Genomic DNA, 12453 nt, shown 5'->3' on the forward strand with positions numbered 1-12453 from the left:
CTCATTTAAAAGTTGATAGTTTTTGTGTATTTTTTATAAAATTAACAAAATGGAAGTTATATTGTCCACATCACAATACTCTTGTGTCGCATTTTAAAGTAAAACACACATATACACATTTGGAATGAGGCCAAATTTAGACTCCAGGGGCATACTGTTCAGTACCTTAAATTACAATCAGATGTATTTTAGCACAGATCAAATTTTCAGTCCAAAGTTGTTGAGAAGCCTAATTATTTGACCAGGTTACTATTTGTGTAGACCATTCTATGGCTGTCTGTGGTTAATCCACAGCTGGCAGAATACTAGCTCTGGGACGTTTTTATTTCATGCTGGAATAGTTTGAGGAGAAATGGGAGGGGGGTTAGCTTTAAACGCTCCTCATTAAGTGAAAGACTAAAAAGCAAGTACATACATATTACTATGGAGACAAGATGCTATATAAACTGTTCATTTTAATTCTCCAAATGACAAAAATAGCAAAGGAAACAGCTTGGATGTTCATAGTTTGCAAGTGACATGGCAGTTGGTTAAAAAAGTAAGGTAAAAACATTTAAAAAAAGAACGTTACCTAAGACTAAGACTTGTTACCTTTTAGAACGGTTGAATATTGGTAAAGAATTAATGGATTGGGATTTTTAAATAATGAGAAAATATTATGTTATTATAATAAGGAAACATTTTTATTAGAATTTCATTAACAATACTTTAAAGTAATAAACAATTATACTGTAAAATTCTCTCTTAATATCTCAGAGTTTATAAGGGCACTAAACCCTTCAAATCCAAGTATACATGACTCCTACCTCAAAGTTAATTTTTTAATATTCTTTTAATATTCATTTGAAAGTAATAGAAAAAAATGTGTTTTTGTCTTTTTAAACTTTTTAAAGTTTACATGATGGAAGTGGTTAGTCCCTTAGTTGTAGTTGAATATTTCAATAGCCCTTTTGTAATTTTAAAAGAAGTTTCCTTTACATTTTCAAGGTTATTTCTTCCGTTTATAAGTTAACTTTCTTTCCTTCTGGTTCCCACTGCCCTAACTTCTCTGGTTCCTTATTCTTTCTCATCATCCTCCTTGTCTTGTTTCTTCATTCTTCTCTTTCTCCAGTAGATCCTTCAATTTAACACTCTTCTTAAAAACAACTCTCACACTTCTCTCCCCCAGTAAAATATCTTTTTGCTCTTTTCTATTACCTATTCAAACTAGGGATATTATCTGTAGGCATTTGAATCTAAGCTTCATCACATATAGACTGTATGACCTGAGTGGACATTTCTTCCCTTACCTATTTTGCCTTTTTTATTCATAAAATGAGAATAACAGTGTTCACCTCATAGGTTTGATATAAGGGAAAAAATGATAACTGAGTTAAGACACATAAAGCTTTTGGTATAGTGCCTGGAACACAATAATTGCTCAGTAATTTTCAGATGAGTCTATTATTTTTCATTAATAAATCTTCCAAAAATAATTTGTAATCTTTACCCCTGCTTTCTCACCATTCTTTCTTTAACAGCTGACTTTTTTTTTTACCTTTATCCCATAAGTACTTTCTCTTAATCATCAAATCCAGTGGCTTTTCCTCATCCTTTCTTTCTCTATCCATTGATAGCACTGGGTACCTTTAAGTAACTTCTTAAAATTTCCTTGTTAGATTTCTCTGTCATCATTTACTGTCCTCATTTGCCTTCCTCTTGTTCTCTCCTTGTACATTTTTCTTTTCTGCTTTTGACTGTTGTTGAATTGTTGCTGTCCAGATTAACTTTCCTTTAAATTTTCACACAAAGTTGTTATTCCTTTCTTTCAAGGAAGTCTTCATTACCCATCATATATCCCCACCCCACATAATTGACTCCTTACCTGCCACTCGAGGCCTTTTGCATTCTTGACTCCACTGGCCTTTCCAACTTTATCTTCTGTTGCTCTTTGTGTATTCCTTCACTCGTGCACCATTCAAACCAATTTCCCGTGTAAGCATCACGTTTTTGCTTGCACTTTTATCTAGAAGACATAAGTCATTTTTTTTATAGGTCACATCTGATGCTTTATTGCGCATTTAGGGGAAATTACTTTTTTTTTAATAATAATTTTTTATTATGTTATGTTAGTCACCATACAGTACACCCTTAGTTTTTGATGTAATGTTCCATGATTCTTTATTTGCGTATAACACACAGTGCTCCATGCAATATGTGCCCTCCTTAATACCCATCATCGGCCTATCCCAATCCCCCACCCTCCTCCCCTCTGAAGCCCTCAGTTTGTTTCCCAGAGTCCATAGTCTCTTGTGGTTCATTCCCCCTTGTTAACCCCCCCCTTCATTCTTCCCTTCCTTCTCCTACCGATCTCCCTGCTATTTCTTATGTTCCATAAATGAGTGAAACCATATGATAATTGTCTTTCTCTGCTTGACTTATTTCACTTAGCATAATCTCCTCCAGTCCCGTCCATGTTGCTGCAAATGTTGGTAGTCGTTCTTTCTGATGTCTGAGTAATATTCCATTGTATATATGGACCACATCTTCTTAATCCAGTCATCTGTTGAAGGATATCTTGGCTCCTTCCACAATTTAGCTATTGTGGACAATGCTGCTATGAACATTGGGGTGCATATGGCCTTCTCTTCACTACGTCTGTATCTTTGGGGTAAATACCCAGTAGTGCAATGGCTGAATCATAGGGTAGCTCTATTTTTAACTTTTTAAGGGACCTCCACACTGTTTTCCAAAGTGGCTGTACCAACTTGCATTCCCACCAACAGTGTAAGAGGGATCCCCTTTCTCCACATCCTCTCCAACAATTTGTTGTTTCTTGCCTTGTCAATTTTTGCCATTCTAACTGGCGTAAGGTGGTATCTTAGTGTGGTTTTGATTTGAATTTGCCTGATGGCTAATGAACAATGAGACTGAAGAAAGAGAAATTAGGGAATCGATTCCATTTACAACAGCACCAAAAATCATACGGTATTTCTGAATTAACTTAACCAGAGAGGTAAAGGATCTATACTCTAGAAACTACAGATCACTCTTGAAAGACATTGAAGAAGACACAAAAAGATGGAAAAACATTCCATGCTCATGGATCGGAAGAATAAACATAGTTAAAATGTCTATGCTACCCAGAGCAATCTACACTTTCAATGCCATCCCGATCAAAATACCAATGACATTTTTCAAAGAGCTGGAACAAACAGCCCTTAAATTTGTGTGGAACCAGAAAAGGCCCTGAATTGCCAAGGAATTGTTGAAAAGGAATAACAAATCACGTTACCTGATTTCAAGCTATACTACAAAGCTGTGAACACAAGTCTACTTTTAAATGGCTTTTTTTAACATTTAAGATGTAGATAAATAGCATTTTAAAATATACCTTTCCTGACATAAAATTATAATTAAAATATTTTTCTATTACTGAGTTATTTTTTCATTATTTGAAAATTTCAAATCAGAATCTTCCTAAAAAATTCACTTCCGGCATAAGTTAACAAGCTATGATTTTAGTAAACTAATTTCATTTTTTTAATAAGTGGTATGTCACTTATAAGAATCCAAACTGTTGGGACACCTGGGTGGCTCAGTCATTTAAGCGTTTGCCTTTGGCTCAGGTCATGATCCCAGGGTCCTGGGATCGAGTCCCTCACCAGCCTCCTTGTTTGGCGAGGAGCCTTTTTCTCTCTCTGCTTGCTGCTCCCCCTGCTTGTGAGCGCTCAAGCTCTCTCTCTCTCTCACTCTCTCTCTCTCTCTGACAAATAAATAAATAAATCTTAAAAAAAAAAAAAGAATCCAAACTGTTTATAAGAAGCTGAAAGGATCCAATCTGCCTTCATTACTATTTCCCTAATTTAAATGTGATTATTGTCTCAAATGTGACCTTTGAAATATTTTTTCTTATGTGGATTCCCAAAATTCTTTCAGCATTGAGTATACAAATCTAATATGAAATAAGTGATGTGTTATACTCTGACATAATGGCACATTCTAAGCATATTGTACTCATATGATAGATTTTTTTCTAATCAAATGCTGCTGTTTTCTGCCTTACATTTTATAACTGTATTTTAAAGTTTGTATTATATAGATGATTTTTTTTTTTATAGATGTCTTTTATTCTGACTGAGAATGACTCTGTGGAGATGGCATTTTTAATTTCCCCTCCTTTTTTTCTTTATCCAGGGCTTTTTTCTTACAGTTTCCCCTGAGTCGGTTTTAAAAGTGGCTAAACATGCTTCTGAAAACAACAGAGTTTTCACTTTGAATTTGTCTGCACCATTCATTAGTCAGTTCTACAAGGAACCATTGATGAAAGTTATGCCTTATATTGACATCCTTTTTGGAAATGAGACGGTGAGTTACTTATTAAAAAAAATAATCGTCTGTTTTTTTCAGTTGGGTGGTTTTTTTGGTTTGTGTGTAAGTTTAGAGATAAAAACTGAAATATTTGCATAAATATAATTGAAAATTACACAACAAAACTACCTCAGTTTAGACCCCTCTAATTCCGTATTTTTAGTATTTCCTTCAGTATATACTAGTTTTCTTTCACAGTAAAAATTTGGTCTTTTAAAAGGTTAGATTATTGAGGTTTATAATTTACATATAGTAAAATTAACTTTTTAATGTACATTTCTGTGAGAATGCATACCTGACATGTAGCCATGACCACAATCAAGAATAAAAATCATTTCTGTCACCCCTTTCAGTCAACCCATCCCTTATCCTGATCCCTTCACATCAACTGATTTGTCTTCTGACCAGTAAAATAATATTTTCTCCTGAAATTTTCATGGATTAAGATAAAGGGCAATTAATTTTATGAATTTAACTATTTATTTGAAGTGTGAGTCTAAATTGTGAGTAAATGTTGGTATATTATGATTTGTATTAAATTTTTTATTAATATTGGGGCGCCTGGGTGGCAAGCGGGTTAGGCGTCTGCCTTCGGCTCAGGGCATGATCTCGGCGTTATGGGATCGAGCCCCCACATCAGGCTCCTCCACTATGAGCCTGCTTCTTCCTCTCCCACTCCCCCTGCTTGTGTTCCCTCTCTCGCTGGCTGTCTCTATCTCTGTCAAATAAATAAAATCTTTTAAAAAAAATTTTTTTTATTAATTTCATTTTGCTAATATTTGTATGTTGTATTTGAAGGTGGTAAAAATGGGGTTTTTTTAAACTTTCACAGCTTTTCCTTTTTATCAAGATTATACTTCTTTTATTCTAAATTAGTGGAAAATAATTTTTTTGCTCATATAGTATTTATAGCTTCTGTTTAACCTGTAGATGTTAAACATCCATGAAAAAGATTAAAAAAAAAAAAAAAAGTGACCTAGGAAGTATCACTTAACTTCCATGAATCTCAGAGTCTTTATGTGTAAAGTGAACATGTTGTACTATCTCAGAAGTCCATTTTGATTTGAATTATATCGTTGTAACACAGTTTGATTATATAACTGATTTAATATCCAAATAAGATAACTGTGTTGTCTGTATAGAATAACATAAATTAGACCTAGACATAATTTATGAGATCACCTTGGTGATTTGTAGAAATAATATGGTATGAGTATCTTCAAAGACACTTTTAAGGAAATGCTACATTCTTGATGATTTACAAACTGACATAATGGCAAGAAATAGTGGTAATGGCCTTGAACTCCTGAGTATCTGCTGGAAGTCTCACTTGATTAAAATCTACATTTCACATTTCCTTTATTGCTGGTTTTATTTTCTGAAGGAAAAAGGAAGTAACTAGGAAAAGTGCTATCTGGCCTTTTAAAATAACATGAGAGAATTGGTCATCAGTATGGTGGTCTGAGAATCCTTGGGAGAAATTGATATTTGAAATCGGAGATTTTTTGTAGTCAAGAAAAATCAAACTGGTAGTACTTAAATATATGCTCTGTACTTTAAAAAGACAAATATTTAAAACTTCTAAAAAGATAAATATCATTCCAAAGAATGAGATTTTAGAATTAAAGATAACTTGAGAGGATTGAATACCATCAAAAATTCATGTCTGACTTTATAATATCAAATGACCATAATTAGGAAGAAAATGGGGAGGAGCCTTAAAATATTGCAGAGCACACAGAAAATGTTTTAATAAGAGCTCACATTTGAGGCATGTGCATGGCTCATTCAATTAAGCATCTGACTCTTGGTTTCAGCTCAGGTCATGATCTCAGGGTCGTAAGATAGCGCCACATGGGGCTGCGTGCTCAGCACAGTCTGCTGAAGATTCTCTCTCTCCCTCTGCCCCTCCCCCTACTTGTACGTGCATGCACGCACACTCTCTCTCAAAATAAATTTTAAAAATTTAAGGAAAGAAAAAGAGCTCATTTGTTAAACACGTGTAAAAAAAAAGACGGAAAGCATTTGTAGTACCAGAGAATAATGCGGTAAGTTTGGCATAGATTTAGAAAAATAGAAAAAAATAGAGGTACAAGATTCTTAGGTTCGCAGAAAATGCCGATGATATCTAAATGGTCTTCACTTAAAAAAAAAAAAAACCTCCAAATGCACAGCAAGAACAAAAAAAAAATAATTGGACTTCATCAAAATTAAAAACTTTTGTGCATCAAAGGACACTATCAAAAAAGCAAAGCCTAAAGCCAGCAGAAGGAAGGAAATAATAAAGATTACAACAGAGGGGCGCCTGGGTGGCTCAGTCATTAAGCGTTGGCCTTTGGCTCAGGGCATGATCGCAGGGACCTGGGATCGAGCCCCGCATCAGTCTCCCTGCTCCACTGGGAGCCTGCTTCTTCCTCTCCCACTCCCCCTCCTTGTGTTCCCTCTCTCACTGGCTGTCTCTCTCTCTCTGTGTCAAATAAATAAATAAAATCTTAAAAAAAAAGATTACAACAGAAATAAATTATATAGAAACTAAAAAAACAATAGAACACATCAGGAGCTGGTTCTTTGAAAAAATTAGAAAAATTTATAAACCTCTAGTCAGGCTTATCAAAAAGAAAAGAGAAAGCACCGGAATAAATAAAATCACAAATGAGAGGAAAAATAACAGCCAACATCACAGAAATACAAACAATTAGAATATGATGAAAAACTATATGCCAGCAAATTGAACAACCTGGAAGAAATGGGTAAATTCTTAGAAACATATAAACTACCAAAACTGAAACAGGAAGAAATAGAAAACTTGAACAGACCTGTAACAAGCAAGGAAGCTGAATCAGTAATCAAAAAACTCCCAACAAACAAAAGTCCAGGACCAGATGGCTTCACAGGCAAATTTTAATAAACATTTAAAGAAAAGTTAAGGGGTGCCTGAGTGGCTCAGTGGGTTAAGTGTCTGCATTTGACTCAGGTCGTGATCTCAGGGTCCTGGGATCTAGCCCCACATCAGGCTCCCTGCTCCATAGGGAGTCTGCTTCTCCCTCTCCCTTTGTGTCTCTGCTCATTCTTTCTCTCTCTCAAATAAATAAATAAAATCTTAAAAAATATATGAAGAAAAGTTAATAACAAGTTAATCCCTATTCTCAAACCTTTCCAAAAAATAGAAAAGGAAGGAAAACTTCCAAATTCATTCTATGAGGCCACTATGAAGTGTTGAATGACTATAATGCACACCTGAAACTAATATTACACTGTATGTTAACTAACTGAATTTAAATAAAACTTAAAAAAAAAAAAAGTGAAAGCCCATGGAGTGAAAGGAAATATTTGCAAATGATATATCTGGTAAGGGATTCACATCCAGAATATATATCTCAACAAGGAAACAACCCAGTTCATAAATTGTCAAAGGACTTAAATAAACATTTCTCCAAAGAAGATATATAAATGGCTAATAAGCACATGAAAAGATGCTTACCATCACTACTCATTACTGAAATGCATTAAAAAACCAAAATGAGATACCACTTGATACACATTAGGATGCTTATTTTCAAAAATATGGAGGGAGGAAAAAGTATTGCCAAGGAGGTGGAGAAATTGAAACCTTTTTGCATTTGCTGATCAGAATGTAAAATGGTGCAGCTGCTGTGGAATACAATTTGGTGGTTCTTCAAAATGTTAAACATAGAATTATTACCATATGATCCAGCAGTTCTCCTAATAGGTATATATCCAAAAATCCTGAAAGCAGGGACTCAAATACTTGTACACCAATATTTATGGCAGCATTATTTCCAATAGCCAAATGAATAGATAAAATTTGATATGTACGTAAAATGGAATATTATTCAGCCTTAAAAAGAAATGGAACTCTGATACATAATACAACATGAATTTTTGTGAACATTATGTTAAGTGAAATAAGCCATACACAACTACTGGATTTTCCTCTAAGGACTCCACTTATATGAGGTGCCTAGAATAGTCAAATTCATAGAAACAAACGAATAGTGGTTACCAGGCACTGCAAGAAAGGGGGAATTAGGAGTTGTGCTTAATGGGTACAAAGCTTCTATTTGGGCTAACAAAAAAGGTCTGGAAATGGATAATGGTGATGGTTGTACAACATTATGAATGCACTTAATGTCACTGATTTGAACACTTAAAATGGTTAAAATGGTAAAATTTTGTCTTATATTTATTTTGCTACGTTGTTGAAATGATTGATTCTATAAATCAGTAAAGTTAGACTAGGACTTAGAGAATAGTAGAGATATTATGCTATTATAATCTATATATAGTATATATAATTAAAGGAATTGGTTTTCCTACCTAGAAGAGGAAGTTGTAAAATTACAAGCTACAAGTGCTGTCAGGATAGCTTTTTACTTTGTTGGTGTAATTACTATTCATTTGAATTCATTTCAGTAGATATGTAGTACCTATTATGGGAGACCAATAAACAATTTGTGTATAGTATATTTGAGACCATCTGTCGTAATGTGGATTATAGGTTAATAAATATTGGATACAGGGCAGTTAGATATATTTGGTATTTTGTTGAACCAGTCTCAAAATGTCTGCTGATAAATAAATAGTTTTCTAGTGATATGCCTCGGTGTTTACTCTGAGCTTTGCTCAACTCTCAGTGATTCAGATAAAGCTGTATTTGCAGATAATGCAAATGCAGAGAATGCAAATAATGCAATACTTTAACAAATATCAAATAAGTTGAATGTCAAATGAGACTTTTGAAAACTTTAATAGACTGAAAATATCAGTTGAATGATGAAATTTAATAAGGACAAATGTAAATGATTCCATATTGATTATAAAAGGCAAGTGTGGTATTGTTTTATTTCTTTAATCTCATCTCTCATTGTTCTCCTTGAATACTTTAGTAATCATAAACTATCTTTAGATCTCCAGGAGAAAAAGGGACATTTTATTTCTAAAATGCAATGAGGTGTAAAATATATTCCTCAGAGAATACATATGGCATTGTTTTATCTTTCTTTCTCCACCTCACCCCCAAGTCTGTGCTTATTGGGGCACCTGGGTGGCTCAGTCACTGAAGCATCTGCCTTCGGCGCAAGTCATGATCCCAGGTCGTGGGATTGAGCCCTTTTTCAGGCTGCCTGCTCAGTGGGGTGTCTGCATCTCCCTCTCCCTCTGCCTCTCCCCCCACCCCAGTTTGTGCTCTTGCACATGTGTGCACTCTCTCCCTCTCTCAAATAAATAAAATCTTTAAAAAAAAAATTTGTGCTTACTATAAATTTTCAAAATGTCAGCAGTTAGCCAAAACAAAACAAACTTGGCTTTTATTTTCTACTTGATACCACCTTCCCTTTTTCAGAAGGTTATACACTACTAATGATGCTTTAAAGCATTCCTGATAACCTTAATATTAAAAATGTAAAAATGCCTTGTCCACCAAGGTTCTCTCTTCACACTGATCCTTGTGAGACAAGAAATGAATGAGGTGATCCCTATGATTACCTCAACTTATTGCTTGGAGAGAATTTCCAGGCCACAGCACAAAGGGGGGGACCCTCTTGGCAGTCTTTTGAACTGAGGAGACGGAGCTAAAAATTCAGGAAATCTAACAGCTGGACAGCTATAGTTTTGCAAGTCAGAGTGCCAGAGAGAAAAGAGCTGCATAGACATAGAACACAGATTTGCAGAGTCCCACCCAAACCTTCAGCTGAGAACTAATCAGTGTGTATTTGTCAGGAAACTAGTGAAGGCTGAGAACCACCTGAAAAGATTAGAGGGAATAATCCTCAGAGTGCCTGTAGAACCTGTAATCATTCTTGTTATGTGAGCCAGAGTAAATAACCTCATAATTCATGGGGCTCCAGATAGAGTACTCAGAACACTAATGGGGCAAATTAGACTAGAGTACCAGATACTGTGGTTCCTCTCCTAACAATATTATTCCAGTATAATTGACAACCTGTATGTAATGGACAAATTCCTTGAAAAACATACAGTACCAAAGCACACTCAAGAAGAAATAGAAATAGGACTATTCAGGTTACCTATTAAAGAAATTGAATTTTTAGTTAAAACCTTTCCCATAAAGAAAATCCAAGAGCCAGATTGCTGCTGTGTTGAATTCTGGCACAAATTTAAGGAAGAAATAATAATAGTTCCATACAAACTATTGAAGAAGAAATAGTACCAAAATCAAAGAATTAAAAAGCTATAGACCAATATCCCTCATAAAAATAGATCCAAAAATTCTTAAGATAATTTTAGCAAATCAAACCCAACAATATGTAGAAAGGATAATTGTCATAACTAGGAATGCAGAAATCAATCAATATAATCCACCTTAGTAAAACTAAGAAGGAAACATGATCATCTGAATAGAGATGGAGAAAACATTTGATGAAATCCAACATCCTTTCCTGATAAAAGCCTTCAGAATACTAATAGAAGAAAACTTCTTCAGTCCAACAAAGGACATTCACAAATAATGTACAGCTAACATCATAGTTGGTGATGAAAGACTGAATATTTTCCTTATAAGATCAGGAAGGAAACAAAACTCTTAACTTCTGTTCAGCATTGTACAGTGCTGGTAAGGTATGAGAAACATTCAGATTAGAAAGGAAGAAGTAGGGGCGCCTGGGTGGCGCAGTCGTTAAGCGTCTGCCTTTGGCTCAGGGCGTGATCCCAACATTCTGGGATCGAGCCCCACATCAGGCTCCTCCGCTATGAGTCTGCTTCTTCCTCTCCCACTCCCCCTGCTTGTGTTCTCTCTTCACTGGCTGTCTCTGTCAAATAAGTAAATAAAATCTTTAAAAAAAAAAAAAAAAAAGGAAGAAGTAAAATTATCTCTATTATCAAACACCATTATTTTTTTTTTAATTCTGTAAAATCTGCAAAAAGCTATTACGACTAAAAGGGAGTTTTGCAAGGCTGTAGGATACAAGATAAACATACAAGAACCAATTGTATTTCTATATATTAGCAGCAAACACTTAGAAATTGATATTTAAAAATACTATTTCTGGGGTGCCTGGGTGGCTCAGTCAATTAAGTGTCCAGCTCTTGATTTCAGCTCAGGTCATGATTTCAGGGTCACGGGATCGAGCCCTGCATCAGGCTCTGTGCTCAGCAAGGAGTCTGCTTGGGATTTTATATCTCCTGGAGAGGAATAAATAAATAACAATTAATTAATTAATTTTTTTATAATACTATTTCTGATACCAGGGTGCGTGGCTGGCTCATTTGGAGGAGGATGCTACTACTCTTGATCTCAGGGTTGTGAGTTTAAGCCCTACGTGGGGTGTAGAGATTACTTAAATAAAACTTTAAAAAATAAATTAAAAAAATGTTATTTCTGATATCATAAAAATGTATGACATATTTGGAATAAACCTGAGAAAAGATGTGCAAAGTTTGTATATGCTAAATACTACAAAACATTGTTGAGAAAACTTAAAGAATTACATGGAAAGAAATAGCATGTTCATGGATTTTTTTTTTTAAGATTTTATTTATTTATTTGATAGAGATAGAGACAGCCAGCGAGAGAGGGAACACAAGCAGGGGGAGTGGGAGAGGAAGAAGCAGGCTCATAGCAGAGGAGCCTGATGTGGGGCTCGATCCCAGAACGCCGGGATCACGCCCTGAGCCGAAGGCAGACGCTTAACCGCTGTGCCACCCAGGCGCCCCGTGTTCATGGATTTTAAGACTTGTTAAGTGTCAGTTCTAAAATTGGAGTATGGATCCAACATAACTTAATCAGAAACCCAGCAGTTTTTTTGGGTAGAAGTCATCAAACTTATTCTAAAATTCATATGGAAAAGCCCTGGACTAGAACAGCCAGGCCAACTTTGAAAAAAAAAAAAAAAAACTCATAGGACCTACACTATATGGTTTCAATACTTACTGTAAAGCTACAGTAATCAATACAATGTGGCATTGGCCTAAAGATAGACATATAGATCATGAAACAGAAAGGATAGTCATTTACATAAAGAGACCCATAATTGATTTTTCAACGAAGTTTCAGAGGTCATTCCATGGGGAGTAGTCTTTTTAACAAATCGTGCTGTAGCAATTGAATATCTATATCCAAAAAAA

The 12453-nt window shown here is 35.0% G+C and overlaps 1 protein-coding gene across 2 annotated transcripts in view; it reads left to right on the plus strand.

Moving 5' to 3' along the window:
- The window catches only part of ADK (adenosine kinase), a 518992-nt gene that overhangs the window by 354477 nt on the left and 152062 nt on the right, over positions 1–12453 (plus strand). For both annotated transcript variants that reach the window (XM_034662708.1, XM_034662709.1), the window contains exon 7: positions 4177–4347. In XM_034662708.1, coding sequence (XP_034518599.1) covers positions 4177–4347 — 171 coding nt within the window. The remainder of the gene's footprint in view (positions 1–4176; positions 4348–12453) is intronic.

The sequence above is a fragment of the Ailuropoda melanoleuca genome, chromosome 6 (assembly GCF_002007445.2).
Source record: "Ailuropoda melanoleuca isolate Jingjing chromosome 6, ASM200744v2, whole genome shotgun sequence".
NCBI lineage: Eukaryota > Metazoa > Chordata > Mammalia > Carnivora > Ursidae > Ailuropoda > Ailuropoda melanoleuca.